Source organism: Falco punctatus (assembly GCF_963210335.1).
Source record: "Falco punctatus genome assembly, chromosome: 19".
Classification (NCBI taxonomy): domain Eukaryota; kingdom Metazoa; phylum Chordata; class Aves; order Falconiformes; family Falconidae; genus Falco; species Falco punctatus.
In genome coordinates this window covers 4,299,152-4,316,798 of record NC_137599.1, presented here as the reverse complement: position 1 = coordinate 4,316,798, position 17,647 = coordinate 4,299,152, and the positions used below count along the sequence as shown (strand labels likewise).

The 17,647-nt window shown below is 57.3% G+C and overlaps 2 protein-coding genes across 4 annotated transcripts; both read right to left on the bottom strand.

Annotated features, from left to right (window-relative positions):
* Positions 1-46: 46 nt before the first annotated feature.
* Positions 47-3,446, bottom strand: LOC308055478 (uncharacterized protein; the record flags this gene model as incomplete). Its single annotated transcript, XM_080369446.1, has 3 exons — positions 47-475; positions 781-1,139; positions 3,259-3,446. The coding sequence occupies 3 exons, from the start codon at positions 3,444-3,446 to the stop codon at positions 144-146; spliced, it is 879 nt and encodes a 292-aa protein (XP_080225572.1). The 3' UTR covers positions 47-143.
* PRR29 (proline rich 29) lies at positions 1,042-17,579 on the bottom strand. 3 transcript variants are annotated; one of them, XM_080369474.1, is made up of 6 exons: positions 10,448-17,579; positions 9,853-9,973; positions 7,910-8,025; positions 6,868-7,043; positions 6,690-6,760; positions 1,042-6,404 (listed from the first exon to the last, which is right to left on the bottom strand). In XM_080369474.1, exons 1-6 carry the CDS (start codon positions 10,523-10,525, stop codon positions 6,373-6,375), a joined length of 594 nt encoding a protein of 197 aa, XP_080225600.1. In that variant the 5' UTR covers positions 10,526-17,579; the 3' UTR covers positions 1,042-6,372. The 3 variants fall into 3 exon arrangements, with proteins under 3 accessions (XP_080225600.1, XP_080225599.1, XP_080225601.1); XM_080369473.1 differs by having other exon boundaries at positions 1,042-6,760; XM_080369475.1 differs by lacking the exon at positions 10,448-17,579 and having other exon boundaries at positions 1,042-6,760; positions 9,828-10,018.
* Positions 17,580-17,647: the final 68 nt, after the last annotated feature.

Here is a 17,647-nt window from a genome sequence, read left to right as displayed (position 1 = left end):
TCCCACCCCACTGCCTCAGGGTGCGTGCCCACCCCACTTTGTCAAGGGCAAGTGGAAAGGATGGCCTTACCTGAGCCTGCACAGCCAAGTGGAAAGCCCCACGCTTGAAGGGCAGCATGGATTTTTCCTGGTTCCTGGTGCCTTCAGGGAAAATCCACACTCGGAGCTGCACGGGATGGGGAGAGACGTGAGCATGGACCCCAACCAGAGCACCCTGGGACCTGCTGTGTCAGTCCTCCCCACACCCCCCTTCCCCCATCAGTGTTTTCTCCCTGACTCCCCCCGCTGCCCGCCCTCACATTTTCACGCCGCATGGTCTTGGCCGTCTGGGCGATGACATCAATTGCATCTTCTCTTTTGTGGCGGTCGATGAAGATGATGCCACTGAGCCAGCAGGCCCACCCCACGGTGCCCATGTACATGAGCTCCTTCTTGGCGATGGGCACACAGCGGTCAGGAATGACCTCCACCATGCCTGGAGGATGGATGGGAAAGGAAATGATCCGTCCCTGCCCGGTGGCACCCAGAACCAGCGAGCCCTGTGGCTGTAGTCACCTGGCATCATCTTCCATTGTCCCAGCCCTCCCTCTCTGTCGCACACCCATAGCCCTGAGCTCCTGTCCCACCAGCTCTTCTGGCTTATGCCTACCACACCACCCTGTACAGATACTGGTGCTGTTCTCGGTGGGAACCCCAGGATAAGCCTGGTCCACCCCTGGAGCACCCCAAAGGCTGCTCATGCAGTGATGAGCTCCCCCCCCTCCTTTCCCTTGCACGTACCCATGAGGTCAAGGGAAGCTTGGTGGTTGCAAACTATCACATAGGGCTCCTTGATGTTCAGATGCTCAGAGCCCCACACCTGTATCTTGATGCCGTAAAACCATTTCAGGGGCAGGATGGCAGCACACAGGAGCCTAGGGCACAAGAACACATGTAGGGAGCAGGTCAACACAGGGGGAGGCTGCTTGATATTTTCCAGCTCCTCACCATCACACAGGGACCAAGATGCAAGGAGCAAATAGTGTGTCCCAAGGTGGATCTGTGCTCGGTCTCTGATGCTTCGCTTTTCTAAGCGGGTTTGTAGCCTGTATAGCTCAGAGCTAAACTTGTAACCATCCCTAAGGCAAAAGCAGCTACTACTTCAGTAGTAGAGAGTCTTCATTGGAGCTTCTCGTGAAGAAGAGCAGCCAGCACAAGCTGGTAGGAGGAAAAAATACATCAGGCTTTTTGATCTCCAGGGATGGTGGGGAAGCAAGAAGAGAAGGGATGGGATGTCTGCCTGCAGCCAAGCTGCAAATCATCACATTCCAGTGAGGAAACTGGCCTCTGGCTGGGTGAGCCTCACGCTGAGGCTGCCCCACATGCACAGCTGGCTTGGTGCATGCAGGCTGGAAACCCAGACAATGGGCTCACAGATACCTAAAGCCAGAGAGACTGGATTGCACAAAAGAGGTGCTGAGCTGTAGGTAGACGAGCGCTGGACAAGCAGAGGAACAGTCTTGAAACAGCTCTGCAGGGATGCTGATGTCTCCAGGGACTGTCCCTGCAGGCACCAAGCTCTGTGCTGCAGTTGGAGGGGGAAAAGAGCAGGGAAGGGAAAACCAACGCTCATTCATTCAAGGAAATCACAAAGAAAAACTTCACTGGACCTGCACCGTCAGGAAGAGGTGGAGGTTTCATCCAGGCAGATGGAAGAGGGAACAAGAAAGAGCAGTGTCACCATCCAGGGAGGGTTGGACAGGAAAGGTAACATCAGGATGGCAGCGATGATGAAGGGTGACACTCAGTATGAGAGTAACGAGAGGAATGGAGGGAGGATGGAGCAACGGGGATTGCAGCACACAGAGTGGCAGTAAAAGGCTGGTATGCTTTCAGGATTGAAATCAGGCACTCTCCAGCCCACAGCATGAAGAGTGCCCGTGCCAGGGTCCACACATCTGGCAGCAATTGGTCCCAGGGAGCCCACAGGGGACAGGGCAGGGGATGGGGCTGTCAGCAAGCGCTCAGCACCAGGTAGGGATGAGAAGTTTGGGAGGAGAAAGCAGAGGCAGGCACAGAGGGATAAGGAAGCATGATGCTTGAGGGTCCACTGTATCAGAAGACCACCCATCCCTTGGGAGATGCAGGCTCAGAGATCACTGCATCTGCAGAGAAGCAAAACACTGGTGGCAATGCCCCAAAGCAAGGACTAATGACAGGAATGTGCTCCAAGCCGGAGGCTTTGCGATTTGGAGGCTGAGGAGGAGAGGGTGTGCTGCTCCAGTGGAGGATGGCTGCAAGGTGTCGGTGGGATAAGATAAGGCAGCGTGAGTCACCGCTGCATCACCCCGGGTATTGCCACTAAGCCGGAAACATTTGCGCCAGGGCTCGGAGCACCTCCGGGCACGTGTGCGTGCACAGCGTTTCTGCACAGAAAGGATGAGGGAGAGAGGCTACACAACAGCCTAATAACATCAACCCCCTGACCACACTCCTGCCCAGGGCCTACAACCCATCAGCATGAATACGTGATGGCTCAAGCTCAGCAAATGCCACAAGCTCAGACATTTTTCACTCTGACATAATTATATCTCTTCTGGTATGCTATCATGCCCAGGAATCCAGTAACAAGATTGCAACACCCTTCAAAGCAACTAGACCTTCCTCTCATGTTGCACGGAGATGTTATCCCAGTACTGCCACCACCCCCGAGCACAGCTGACAGCACCAGCACACGACTCACCAGAACATGACTGCCCCATGCCCTGCAGCTGATGGCACCGCTGCATCCCCAAATCCCTCTGCCAAAGCGCAGTCCCCAGGGCTCCTACTGGGCAAGAACTGCCGGGGAGACGGTGATGGGCGTGCATCTGCATCCTGCTAATGGTTGTACCTCCAGCCTTTGCCAAACCCCCCTATCACTCACCCAGCCGATGACCCCAACATTGCAATGGCCAAGAACGATCCCTTTTACGCTACTTCAGCCTCCAGGAACCACTAGTTCTGACCCAGATGACCACCTCCATCATGGCATAACCTTCCCTGGGCATGGCCAGCACCTCTTCACCGTACCACAACATGTAGATGCACCCTTCATTGCCACACGGACATGACCACAGCCCTCACTGTGGCCCCAGGGCTCAACCACCAGCCATAATGCAGCTGTGGGTATGTCCAGCCCAGGAGAGAGCGTGTGTCCACAAGACCACATCAGCTCCTCCATCACAGCCAAGCCCCAACCATCTCCACTCCAGAGGCACGCCCCCAAGCTGTACTCACTTCATGTTCTCCACGGAGCGTCCCCGAAGAGCTGCAAAGGGGGACAGGATGGTGGCCATGGCCACAACCCAACAGTTGAAGAAGACCACCTTGCAGTAGTAGTGGAAAGTGGCGTTGTACCGGTAAAGCAGCAGGGCTGCCAAGGGGAGGAGGAGCAGCAACCCGTGGAGCAGGACCACCTCCATCATGCTGTCCTGGCAAGAGGATGCTGGGGAGCTCAGCCCACGTCCCCAGGAGCAGGGCGAGTGGAGCAGGGGGTGCTGAGGAGCATGGCAGATGAATCAGGTGTATCAGCAGAGCAGTGCGTGGGTGTTTGGGGCTGGTCCAGGGGAAGGTGCTGTGTGTGTCTCACCCCGTACAGCGGCTGGAGGCTGGACTGGCTCAGGTGGGAGGCAGGCTACCCCACTAAGGGTGGAGAGTGATGGTGAGTCAACGCCGGGGACCCTGGAACACCCAAGGTATTACCTGCTGATAAGTGCCCACCTAGGCTGTTAAAAGCCATTGCAGTGCCTTGGGAAATCCCCAACTGCAGAGCATCTCGTTGCAATGCGATCCGTTGCCCACAAAGGCGCCCATGCTCTGGGCACCTCTCCTGGCCACAGGGACCCCAACCCCAGGAAAGGGGGAACCTCAGCTGGTAGGAACAGCAGGAGCTAGTTCTGGTCCCTGCCCATCGCTCTGGCACATCTTGTTGCAGCTCCCTGTTGGTACCGTGGCTCATCCCCAGACCTCACCCTGCAGAGTATCAGATTATTAGAAAATATCTCCCTGCTGTTCCCTCCCGGGTCTGCAACAGGCACGTGGTACCGGTGCTCCCCCCTTCTTGGGCTGCAGGACCCCCTCTGCCCTTCCCCTCCCGAGCCCTAGCATCTGTCACCAAGGTCCCAGCAATGCCACAGAGGTCTGAGCCCCGCCACCCCCCCCTCCCACTGCCACCCTGGGCTGAAGGAGATGTCAGCCCTCGCCCCAGTTGGCAGTCAGGGGCTGCATTGCGTTAGGTGTTTACATAGGTGCAATTAGCACGCACAGGGCTGTAATTAGGCTCTCTTTCTGCTCTGTTGCTTTCGCACTGCACACGCCGGGTCCCCGCCAACCCTGCGGAAACCCTGGCCTTGATTTTAACTGCTTGTCATTGCAGAGATAACTCTGGCCTGGTCTCACCCACCAGCAGCATCTCCCAGCCTGGCTGTCCCATGTCCCAAGCCCTGCCAGGGACACCCACACGATGCTGCCCAGACCCCTTGGCTCGTCTCCGACCCCCGGGGCAGGAGGCTGTGAGCAGAGGGCTCCGCTCATACCTTCCCATCACAACCTACCAGAGCTCTGGGGCAAAGAGACCTATTTACCACGCTGGGGAGAGCCACCACATCACCTGGGTCTACCCCAGCGGCCCTGCCCCTCATCTGACACCACTCCACACCTCCCTTGCTCCGTTCCCCTCCATGCCCATGGCTGCTTTTCCCACCCCATCCCTGCTGACATGGGTGCACACAGATGCCTTCAGGCTCCCAGCTGTACGATGCTCTCCATGCTGCCAGCTGGTGGGTGCCACAGTCCAGTCACTGTGACCCACAGAGGGCTCCAGGGGTTACTTCCACCATGGGTGTTGCAATCCCCGTTGCCTCACCCTCCCATTGCTCTCATTATTCTCATATTCATCCTAAGATTGGGCCATATCTTGAGCTCACCCTTCCTGTCCACCCCATCACCAGGTGACTCCTCTCTTTCTTCCCTTTCTGTCTATATGGATGTGGAAACCTTCGTGCACCAGCCTGGTGCCCATCAGACGAAGCTGTGCTTTTGGATCATCTCCATCCCTTCTGCCCAGCCAGTCCCATAGCCTGCCGGGCTGCTCCCAGCTGCGGACATGCCTTCACGACGCAGCCCAACACGGCTCTTCTGCTCCACATTTGGGAGCTTCTCCTCCAGCTGCAGCAGGAGCCAGGCTGAGGTTTGCTGCAGGGAAAGATCTACCTGTGCCAGAGCACAGCTCAGTCCTGGGCTCCGGGAGGATAAACCCTCCTTTCCACTGGGACCCCAGAGGGGAGGCAGGGCAGTCCTTGTGCCCAGGGAGAGCAGAAGGAGGGAATTTAAAGTGCAAGTGCCTGGGCACCATCTTTCCACGTGCTCTGCGCTCCAGATGACCCACCAGCCCCAAAGTCTCCTGCTAGGACCTCTGCTCTTAAGGCAAAGCCTCCTGACAACTGGCCTGTAAACCAACCAGTGTCAGAGCAGAGCCATCACCCCTCAGTGGGGCTGGGGTGGTAGCTGACACAGGGGAAAGCTTCCAGCACCCAAAACACATCTGCTCCCACTTCCCCCTTCTCTCTGAAGAGCAGAGGGGATGCCAAACCCTGAGGAACTCCATGCTTCCCCGACTGCATCCCCACCAGGAGCAAGCTACAGGCCAGATCCAGCCATCCGATGACTGTGCTCACCAGGAGCATTCCCCTCTACTTCCCAGCAACCACCAGCAGCTCCCCATATTGCACCAGCACCCACATCAGGCACTGATATACCCTCCCACCAGGTGCAAGAGTCTCACCCACCCCTCACCCTCCCAGCTTGGAGGCAGCCCTGTGTTTAGGCACAAAGCCAGCATTCTGGGTAATTACAGATGCTTAATTAATGACAGCAGGGCACTTTCTTAACAAAGCAAATTAATTACAGGCGACGTGCTGCATTGAGATCTGAAGAGACTAATGAAGACCAGGACCACCTGGCCCTCCCCAGCCACAGGGACACAGCTCAGCCCTGCCCCAGAGTCCTCACGGTGCTTGGCAGAGATACGTTGTCCAGCTGGGACTGGGATGTCACCACTAACCTGCTGGGGATAAGCCCTCTGCAGCATGTAGATAAAGCCTGTCCCTGTTTGGGGTCACGCTGTTACCTGGGGTTTGGTGACGGGCTTTGTGACACCCCCTGCCTGGGGGTGGCTCATGGGGAGGAAGCCAACATGCCGAGCAAAATGATTTTGCTCGGCACGTTGTCTTCTTCCTCATGAGCCACCTTGAAACTATAGGTATCACGGAGCACCCATGCTCAGCACCTGCAGGATCTTCTGGGGTCAAAGGCTGGGACGTGGAGGAGAAACCGTCTTGGGAAACACGGAGCTCACAGCCTCTCCTCCAGCATGTTGTAGTACTCTGCAGGGAGAAAGGGAGAGCTGGAGGATGTGCAAGGGCCACCCCTGGGATCTGATGGATAAAGGGAGCTGGGAGGGCTCAGCCTTTGACTGGGGGCTGCCTGGTTGACGCATGCTTAAAAAATGCATCGATGCGGTGCTGAGGGACGTGGTTTAGCGATGGACTTGGCAACGCTGGGTTAATGGCTGGACTTGATGATCTTAAAGGTCTTTTTCAACCTAAACGATTCTATGCTTGAGGGCAAGACATCCCTCGCTGAGGGACATGGGGAGAACGTGTCCTTACCTGATGCTGGTAGGACACTGGGTCCCACAGTCCCCGTGGCACTGGGGGGTGGAGGAGGGGGCACTGCGCGGCTGGAGAGGAGCAAAGACAGGAGTCAGTGCTGGCCCTAGCATTACACCAGGGACCACAGGGACACGCACGCAGCCCTGCTCCAGGTGACACAGAGGTTGTTACTCACGGCTCCCCATCCTCAGCTAATGAGCCTGTGCCCAGGTACCGCAGGGCCACCGGCCTCTGATCCTGCATCAGGACCGGCCATGCCAGGATGGGAGCGGGACCAGGGCAGGGGATGTAGTGATGGTGGAAAACCACAGTCTCCTCTTCCTCTCCGGTCTGCAAAGGCACCACCATCTCCTGCAGGGAGGAACAAAAGGCAGAGCTGTGCCGGGTGCCTTTCAGCAGCTGTCTCCCTGGGGCACTGCTCCCCAAAGCACCAGGGAGGGAGCTCCCACGGAGCTGTGCTTGGCTGCGATGCCGCTGGCACTGCGCAGCTCTCCCAGGGTCCAGCTGGGTGGCCTCAACCCCACACAAAGCCCCACGGTCAGACAGCGTGGCAACACGGCCGTGGGGGATGCAAGGAGGTGGAAGCCCCACAGATGGGACCTCAGAACGCTGCTGGGAAGAGCCTGTTTGATCCAGCCGCTGAGACACAGCAGGCAGGGTCCAGTCTTGGCCAGCATGGTGAACTGGTGGGCGCTGGGTGGGCAGCCTGGGAGGGTGCTTGCCTGGAGCTGCCAGCTGGCAGTGAGCAAGGCAGCTGCCCGCAGCCCAGCTCTTGCCCCCGCTGAGAAAGCGGCATTTTCCCCCCCCCCCGTGGAGATGAAAAGTTGAATGTTATTTTGGTTCAAGATGGACTTTGAAATGAAAGCCCTTGCAGAGCCATCCTGCCTAATAGTGCTCAGCCTCGCTGCTCGGCTGCCGCAGCCCAGCACTGCACCCTGCCTGCGCCACACATGCACGGAGGGTCCTGGCGCTTCCCAGCTGGGCTAAACCACCTCCGAGCAGCCTGGATGCGACCTGTGCTGGCAGAGCTGGGGGTTGAACCAGCACAAAGAGCTCCAAGGGGCTGCAGAGCCTGGACTGAGCTGGGCTGAGACCACCCAGTTTCTGCATAAGTGAGACAGGGTCATCCCGTGCTCATGAGCAGCCCTGGAAAGGTCCCTTTGCCCACCTCTTTGGTCCTATGGTCCCTTTGCTGATCCAGCACCCCTGACCCTTACCTGGGCAGCAGCCGGGGATGGCCCGAACCCGAAGGACGTCAATGCCGATACAGCCAGGTTGTTCATCACCACCTGGTGCATTTGGGAGTTTTGAATCATCATCAACTCGATTAAATCTGCCAGGGTAAGGGGCTCTGCGTCAGAGAGAGATCAGAGCAAGGGCACACGAAACACAGCCATGGGATGAGTGCCTGGGATGGGGTGGCACCAAGGTTTGTCCCTGTGCCCAAGCAGTGGGAGCTAAGCCAGACTTCCCCCACCCCAATTTGGAAGGCCCATGTGGCATTTAAAAATTATTTTGCTTGGATAAAGCTTTAAAATAGCTATATTTCAGCCTTTTCTTCTTTGCAAATGTGATTAAACATCTGGTCTGGCTTGCTGAAGGCTGCTCACAAAAGGTGATTAGTGGTGCTGGAGGCATCAGACTTTCCACCCATTCGGAGGAGAAATGCTCTGGTCCTGGCAGCACTCAGCGGCTTGGCAAGCCTCTGCCTTGGCACCAGGCAGCAGAGCCGGTGTCCTCGGGGTGTCACCGCACGGGGAGCATGCCAGGGTCAGCTCTGCTTTGTACCACATCATGCACGGGGAGCTGGGAAGCCCCCAAAGGAGGAAGGAGCTGCAGCTGGGCTGTGGGGGGTGCTGACCCCATCTCCATTCCCAGAAGCCAGCATCTATGGAGTGGGGTCCAGGAGAGGAGCTGGCTGGGGATGCTCAGTGCCTCCCCAGCCCCTGCCTGGCTCTGCACAGGGGGGCTGGGACCCAGAGCAGCTGTATACATACAGGTCAGTGTCCCAGCCCTCTTGGCTGGATGCCGAAGCCACGGGGCCGCTGCTGAGGACAATCCAACTGCAGAGGAAGCACAGCATCTGGCTCTGCATCCCCATTAAAACATCCTCATTTGCCACAGGCTTGAAATTCCCCTGCAAAATGTCTGCAAACCTGCTGGAGGGGCTGCCTCTGAGATCCTGCTGGCTTTGTGCATGAGACCTCTGAGCCCCTGTTAGCTGCAGCCTGGGTACAAAAGGGTTTGGGCATCCCCGTGCCCCATGTGCCAGATCCCAAAACGCTTTCATAGCTGCAGGGACAGGCTCCCAGGGCACCCAGGAGGCAGCTGGCTCTCCAGTGAGGAGCATTACAGCACAGCCCGGGAGGTGGCCGGGGCCGCAAGAAGGCAGTGGGCCAGCAGCCAGGCATTGAGCCGGGAGGAGGAAGCATGCAAAGGTCTGGCAGCTCCTCATGGAGCCCACCCATCCTGCTGGAAGGGCAGCTAGCCCCCACCGCAGGGCTGCGAGGGGCCGGGCTGGGGTCTCCATTTTCTTTCCACACCGATTTCCAGCATGCCCTTTCCTCCATGTATTTTTAAAGACGGCTCAGCCTTCCGCCCTCTCCACAACACTGCACGGCTTCACCCTTGGCATGTCCCAGGGACCAAAAGCCTCCGTGTCTCTGCTTGTCCACTCCCCCAGTCCAGGCTGATGGACCCTGGGTTGCACCAGGTTGGGCAAAGCCCCTGTAGACGCTGGTCTTTGCTGCTGCCTGCACCTCCCACAGGCTCTGGGGCTAGCATGTGTCCCACTCCGGTCCCACCTAGCACAGGCAAATTGCCTGTATCACCCTGCCTTTCCCTGGTGATGCTCCCTACAGCCACGTGAAATGGGGTTTGGGAGAACAAAGAGAGGTGGATTTATAAAAACAGCCCAAAAACATTCCCTGGGAGCATCCTGCTGTGGCCAAAGCTGGCTTTAAGGTTTGTAAAATCACCGAAAGTCACATCCCATGGGACAAAGCAGGCATCGAAGCATGGTGTGGCCAGCCCTGCGAGGCTGCAGAGGGTAGGCACAGCCCCCCCACCTGCCTCTTATCCTGAAAAGGCTGGGGAAAAAGAAGAGGATGAAGATAAGCTGGTTTTAACGCTGACCTCTACGATGTCTACCGTCACGCACCTCCCCGGACATGTGGGGGTCCAGTGGCAGGGGCCAGGCAGGTCCCAGGAAGCTGCTGGAGGATCATCACTGGCTGCTGGGGCACCGGTATGGCTCCACGGGGAGATCGCTTGGGTTGGAGCTGAAAGGCAGGAGGGGAAGGAAAACCCCAGAAATCTCCCACTCTTGTTTAATTTAGTGCCCTGTTACTGCAGCAGCCAGGGAGGAGAGGGGACAGGAGCTGGTGGCAGGGAGGAGAGCGGTGCTGGCCCCGGGGGAGCAGGGATGAGAGCCAAGGAGTCGGGTGGTGGCTTGCACTGACCCCCATCCTTCCAGGGGGGCAGCCCCGTGAGCCTGGCTGAATTGTACGCCTGGTGGGTCCCCACCTCTGGGGACATGTCCCTGTGCAGAAGCCGCCCTCCCAGGACCCCGGGGTCTGCCCGGAGCAGGGAAGCATTTTGCAAAGAGCAGCTTTGCTGCCCCAGACCCCAGTGCCCACTCGAAACCCCGACCCCAGCCCCACTCTCCTCCCACCCCACCCCACTTTCTCCACCCCACTCTCATGAGCCCTGACTATTCCATAAATCCAGAGACAGAACCACTCCCCAGGGCTTACGCTGTGCGGGATGATGTAGGTCCCTACTGGGGGGTCCCCCCAGACCCCATGGGGGTCCCTCGCTGCCCCCACCTCCATGGCTCAGGCAGGTGCGCGGGCGATGGGGCGAGCAGAGCGGCAGCAGGGCTCGTTGCTATAGCTGCTGGGGCCAAACAAACCGCTCCTTGGAGCGTTCCCAGGCTGGTTTTCCCTGCGGTGTATCCCCAGGATAAGCCTCCCCCTGCAAAAGGCTGTGGAGCAGGGATGGCTTGTGTGTGTGTCCCGTCCCACCCCTCGATGGTATTTCTGAGCCTTCAGGACCACCTTCCCCCAGGGAAACAAGCTGAGAGTTAGAGGATGCAAGTTTAGGTGAGCTCTGCTACTGGTCCCAATTGCAGGGGAGATCTGGTCCCAGTGCTGGGGCTGCTCAGCCCCACTGGTAGCATCTCACAGCTTGTGGCATTGTGAGCTTTCCTAAGATCCCAGGTCCTGGCATCCTGTGGGTCTCCACAAGTCCCATCTGTCAGAGCCAGTGGAATACGGGTCCGCTCCTGCCCCATGGCTCGTGCTGTCAGTGCCTCTGTTTCCTGGTCCCTGGGGCTGCAGTTCTGGGAGATATGTGGGGATACTGAGCCCAGACAGAGCAAAGGTCACTCAGCTGGGGGATAAGAAGGAAAATAGGCAATGAGAGCTCCCTGCTACCTTCTCCTGGGCTTTGGCAGTGTGGGGCTCTAAGACATCCCACGCCAGAGGTGACTGGGTCTGTGACAGCCGTTATTTGCTGAGTACACCTTGCTGAGCCCAGGTGAACTTCCAGCAGCAATGGGATCTGCAGTTTCAAGTCTGTTGCCTTGTGTTGTCTTCAGTCCTGCTGCCAGGTCACCGGCTTGGGAAATGGGAAAACAAGGATGGGGTGGGGGCTGGCAGGATGCACTCTTCCATCAGAGCGGCTCGCTCCTCACCACACCGCCTCTTTGATTGGGACATATTGAAAGGACCTTTCAGGCACTGGGAGAAAGCACCTGGAGGGACAGGAGGCAGCTGCAGTGTGTCCCTGCAGAGCTGAGCCCTGTCACCTGTGCCTGGGGGGTGTCCAGGATGTTGGAGCCCACCTGGTAAGGGGCTGCTTCAGGGAGTGCAGGGAGATGGGTCTGGGTGAGAGTCTGGGATAGCTTTGGAAGTCAGGCTGGGATCGGATCTACAAGGCTCGCTGGTGCCTGCTGTCCAATGGAGGCATCCCTGCCTGTGCGCCACGGACCTGGGGTCTCCGTTGGTGGAGGGAAAAGGTCCTTCCACCCCATGGGTGTCCCCTTGCTGGTCGTCAGAGACAACATGCCCCTGTGCACGACCAAGGCACAGTGGCTGGGCACATCGCTCAGTGCTGGTGGTGTCACCTGAGGTTTGGCCCCCGGGATGCCCGTGGCACAGTGCTGAGCCCCCTGGGCTTGGCTCCCAGCCTCGTGGACCACTTCCCCAGCGATGCAATGACTGGCCACCACTTTCCCCCATGGAAAACCAGGCAAGGCTCAGCATGAGCACCAGCGCCTGGCTCCCCCTTGCTGCTCTCCCCTACCATGAGCCCCTCCCAGGATGCTCACAAGCGGATTTGTGTCCAGCAGACCAAAACCAGCTCACATTTTCTGTTTCTCTCCCCCCGGCCAGAAAGCTCTGCGTGCCTGAGCTCGTGTCAAGGAAACACTGCGTCTTGGAACACTATGTCTGCACAAAATATATAAGCCCCAGCAAGCCCATTGCAGTGAAAAACCACTTTCTCCCCCTAAACAGCCCAGCTTCCCACCAGCCTCAGTATCTTTCCTCCACCTCCATCAGCTGCATTTCCCCAGGCTGCTCTTCTGGGTGATTATTTGCATCAATATTACATCCAAAATCTGCCGTCCACCAATAGCACAGATCTGGGAACTTTTCCCAGGAACCCAGCCTGCAGCCAGACCTGCTCACCAAGCAGGAACAGACCTCTCCAAAAACTCTTCTGCCCCCAAAACGGCACCGCAGACACCCCCAGATGCCAGGGGAGGAGTGCTCCGAGGCCAGCTGCCTTAGCCCCCAGCCGTTGGCTCCACTCGTGCTATTTTCTGCTTGATTAGATTTTGTTCTATGTTCTTAATTTCTCCAAGCCCTTCCAGATTATTTCTCTGCCTTTTGTTATAACTCCCAAATTCCCATTATTTGCACATTTAATTACTGTGCTGATTACCCCCTGCTTCTGGCAGAGCATGCCTTGCTCTGAACAGAGCCCTGGTATCAGTCTTGCTGGTGCTAATATTGTTCTAATCTGTGGGAAGGATTCAAGCGCCTGGGCGAAGGGCTGAGCAGCACAAGGAAACCTTCTGCCAGTGGTAGGACAAGAAGGGGTGGCAGGGGACCTGCTCTGGATGTCCTCAGGCCCCCCATGGCAGCCTCAGCCCCTTTGGGGGTGTCATTAGCTGCCCTCCTGCATGGAGGAACAGAGGGAGGGGAGAGGACAGGAGAGGAAGGGAATTTAGGAGTGTTTTAGCATGAGTGCACATAAAACCAGGGAGATTTTCTTGAGTCAAACCAGGCACAAACCAGCACAACCCACGGCCTTGATGCATCTCATGCAGCGTAGCAGGACAGGGCACAGGCTCAGCTATGGGCAGGGCTGTGCTTGGCTGCAGCCTGTCCCCGTGGCATGTCCCTTTTTAAGCCCCCCAGCACGTCTGTCAGGCAGGGAGAAGGTCTGGGCATGAGTGAGAGAGAGGAACCAGGAGACTCGGGTACCACGCACGCACCTGTGCATGTCAGCCCGGCTCCATCTTCTTCAAAGCACAGCCCCACTGCACTAGGGCTGCAGATCCCTAATCCCTGCCCAGACCCCTCCTGGCCCTGTGGGTTGAGGGAGGATCGACTGCCGGGTGATGGACAGATGCTGAGCGGCATCGTAAGCGCCGGGCAGCAAACACGGTCTGGGCACAGGGAAATGCAAGTGTTGAGGCACGTGGGATGGGGACGGAGAAAGGCAGCCGCGGCTGTGCTGTGCCCAGGACACTTCCCAGAGACACCTCCCGCAGGCAGAAGTGACCCTCCAGCTGGACATACCACCTCTTCTCACCAAGGACCTCACCAAGGTGGGGTGAGGACCCTCATCAGCCGACTCAACTACACTGGGGAGAGGTGACAGCCCAGGACCAGTTGCTCCATGTCATGGCGTGGATGGTGATAAGCCACCCGCATCTGCATCACAGAAAACCAGGGCCCAGGAGGGAACAGGGAGATTATAAAGTTCTGCTGGGGATGGACCCCGCTGTCCCCAGTAAGAGCCACCTTGCCAAACCAAACCCCAGGCTGAGATGTGTGCCAAGAGACACCCTGAGGATGTTCAGCAGACAATTTTACTAGCAACCCTCACTTTGGAAGCTCTTCAGCCCCACTTTTAACTGTAACTATGGAACTTCTTGTTCTGGAAACCCTCACCTAAATTTTTATCCTTATTCAAACTCAAAGGCCAGGAGCTTGTCCCCATCCTCTGGTTAGCCAGAGGTGGGCTCCACCAGAAGCTGTGTTTTGGATCATGGTCACGACCAAGGCAGTGGTCATGAAACAGGGTCAGTCCCCTGGGGACCAGGAGGGACAGACACCCTCTGCCACCACCTTGGACATGAACCCAACGCCTGCACCATGTTGGTGCAAGCAGACCTGCAGCACAAGCTGGGAGCAGGGGGTGATGCTGCACCAGGCATCTGGAGCAGGAACGTGATGCAGCCCCTCGGAGGCACGCGATGCTCTCACTGCACGGGTCTCTGCTTTCAGTGCAAGCAATGAATGCTTAGCATCAACAAACTTTGGCAAATTAGCCGAGCAGCAGAGCAGGAGCAGCCGGGGCGTGATCGGCAGCCGTCAGACCGGGAACACCGGGATGGTGATGCATCAAGCCGGGATGAGCCGTGCGTTGGTATGACCCAGCAGCAATGACTCCCCGAGCTGCCTTCTGATGACAGGGGGAGGGCAGTGAGATGACAGCACATCCCTTATGCCATCCTGCTTCCCTGAAGACAAATTTGAGCCAGAGAGATTCCCAAAATGAGGAAACACAGGCAGGAGGCAGCAACCTTGCCTAAGACTCGTGGAAGATGAAGTAAGCACAGCTGAGGCAATGCATCCCCCCATAATCACTGCTGGCTCCTAAGGGGTATAAAAAAACCAGTCTAAAAACCAGTTTGTATTGCACATAAAGACAAACCCTGGATATGGAGTGGCAGCTCGGCAGCCACCGTCCCCTGCGCTCTGCATCACGCTGTCACACACAGCACGCACCTCTCGGGGATGCTCTGTGGGTCCAGGAACTCGAGTGGGTGAAAGCATCTGATTTTGAAAGCTAATTACAAAAACAATGCCCACTTTCCCCTTGCAGGAATTCTCACAGTGCTGGTGCTTTGAGCCCCATCTCCCCCGAGGCATCATCCAGCCATCGTGGTCTCCTCGTAGTCCGAGCCACCCTGTGCAGACCGTTTCCTTCCACAGCCTGAAATGAAGCCAGAAATGGTTGGCGATGGCTGGGGACACCCTGCTTCTTTGCTGTCAGGTGGGATGGAAGCAACACGATTAGTAATTTCCAGCCCTTGGTAAATGAGCGTTTGCCACTTGCAGGAAGATTACTGCGAATGACTTCATTTGCTTTGGAAACGGCTGAGTCATTTGTAATTACCGACGCGCACCAGCAGCAATCCCAGTGCTGGCACTGGATTAATGGGAGTGCCCGTGGCTGGAGGGCAGCCTCCGGGGAGCTTCCCCGGGACTTTGGCACAGACACAGAGCCCCACGGTCACTGTTCCCCACCACCCACGGCCGTGCATGCCTGTGCTGCCACACCACAGCGGTGTGCCCAAGGCAAATCCTCCCATCCTGTGCCCTCCAGCCAGTCACCACCTTCCCCATCGCTGTCACCATCGCATACCGGTGTGCTGGTCCAGGTGGGGAGCCCAGAGGGGCTGGAGGGTCCTGGTCTGGCCAGGATTTGCAGTGAGGCCAGTTTGACCTCATTTGTTTTCCACTTGCTATTGCAAAAGAGAGCAGTGGCCCTGATGCCAGCAGGGCTGGGCAGGTCACCTGGTGACAGACAGGGGGTCAAGCCACCATTGTCTGTCCCAGCTCATCTTCACTGGAGGAAGGGCGGGACCAGTTCAGGAAGGTGGAGGTGGTTGGGCATCACCTGAGGGGTCCCCACTGCTCCCCATCACACCCCCTGTGACACAGGGTGCTTTGCTGGGGAGGGGACGAGCAACGCGCATCCTCCGGTGATGCGGCACTTGGCAAACCTCACCCGGGTGGGACCAGACTGGCCACCTCCGAAACTGGGCTCCTCCAGCTGGGGTCAATTTGCCACCAGATGGCACCAAATAAACTGGCCTTGTTGGGACTTGTTGAGCAGCTCTGGGCCACCGCCACCCCAAAACCAGACCTTGTCCCCATTCCCCCCCTCCTCTGTCCCCCACCTCGACCAGCAGCAGCCAGAGCTGCCAGTAGAGCGATGCAGCTGGCTCGGGCACAGGGTTATTTGCACCGGGTATGGTTTTATTTGGTTTTAGCAGTGTCTAAGACACCCTCCGACTGTGTGTTTATATGCTGTTGGAAAATTAAATGATTAAGATTGGGTGTTTGCATTTCAGCGGAAACTATTAGATGGTAATGAGTCTGGCCGGGTCTCGGCAGCCTTTTGTGTTAACATAACCACGGGCTCAGCCTTTGCCGGTCTGCGCCTCTGAAAGCAGCGCTGGTTATTCCTAATGATGTCAATCAAGTGTTTTTAAATATTAAGGACCTAGTTCTTTCACTGAGTTTTTCTTTTTTTTTTAGGGGTATTTTTTTAGGTAGCAATTCTTATTGAGGTCTTTGAATGGCAGAGCAACAGCAGCAGTTCATTCATTGGCTTCGTATCTCATGAGAAGTTATGGAAGGAACAGCTAATGTGATCTGCTGCCTCATTAGGAAATCATATTGATGTAGAATTACTAAAACTGGCAACAGAAATGGTTCACCCTTCTCCCACCCCAGCACAAAGTGCAAGGCAGCCTCTCCCAGCCCTTTACCCTTCAGCAAGGGCCCCTGGGGACATCTTCTGTCCCTGCTTTCCCCATTGCCCACACCTGAGATGTCTCGGTGAGGAGGGACCAGGGTGGTCCAGGGGCACAAGGCTGGATCTTTGATCTTAAGAAATTATCACAGCTGCCCTTTGTGTACTCTTGGGTTTCCCCCGCCTGCCTTCACCCCTCCTGCTTTGTCACTGAAAGCATCAAAATGGAGAAATTCAGGCCAAAATTCCCCTTGCTAAAGGGGCTGGGGCTTTCTAGCAGGAATAATTATGTGTGTTTACATATATTTTTATATATATATATGGAGAAGACCCCAGGTGATGGCCTGGGGTCCATAGTTGGCTCCGAGGGCAGCCCCATCCCTGGGCACAGCTGGGAGCGATGCTGTGCTGGATGCTTTGTGCTCAAGGAGTTGTGTCCCCATCACGGGCTGCTCCAGTTCCCTGGGGTCCACCAGCACCCCTTCTGCCCTGCTCTGCTTTGGTACCGGCACCCAGCATCCTGGTAGAACTAAACCACCAAAATCACAAGCTCAGCCAAAACCAAAACCCTTGGCCAGGGCAGAGTTCAGGTTATTTTGCGGAGCTGCGAGCTGCCTGCCAGACACCCAGTGCCCGTCCTGGGCCTTTCTGGGCAGGGGGGTGCGTTTTGGAGAGAGGGTCTGGGGTGTGGCAGACAGGAGAGGCAGGAGAGCAGGCAGGACGCAGCTGGGGATGGGGATGGGGATGGGGATGGGGATGGGGATGCGGATGCAGATGCAGATGCAGATGCAGATGCAGGTGGGGATGGGGATGGGGATGGGGATGAGGATGCAGATGGGGATGGGGATGCGGATGGGAATGGGGATGCAGGTGCAGGTGGGGATGAGGATGGTGGTGGGGATGCAGATGGGGATGGGGATGGGGATGGGGATGCAGATGCAGGGGGGTTATGGGGATGCAGATGGGGATGGGGATTGGGATGGGGATGGAGATGGAGGTTGGGATGGGGATGGGGATGCTGATGGGGATGGGGGTGGGGGTGGGGATGTAGTTGCGGATGCAGATGGGGTTGGGCAGCGCTGCCTGCCATACTGGGGCCAGCAGAGCTTCCTGTGCAGGCAGGGCTTGAAGGAGCATCACTGCCCCCAGCCTATGTGCATGCCTGTGTCCAG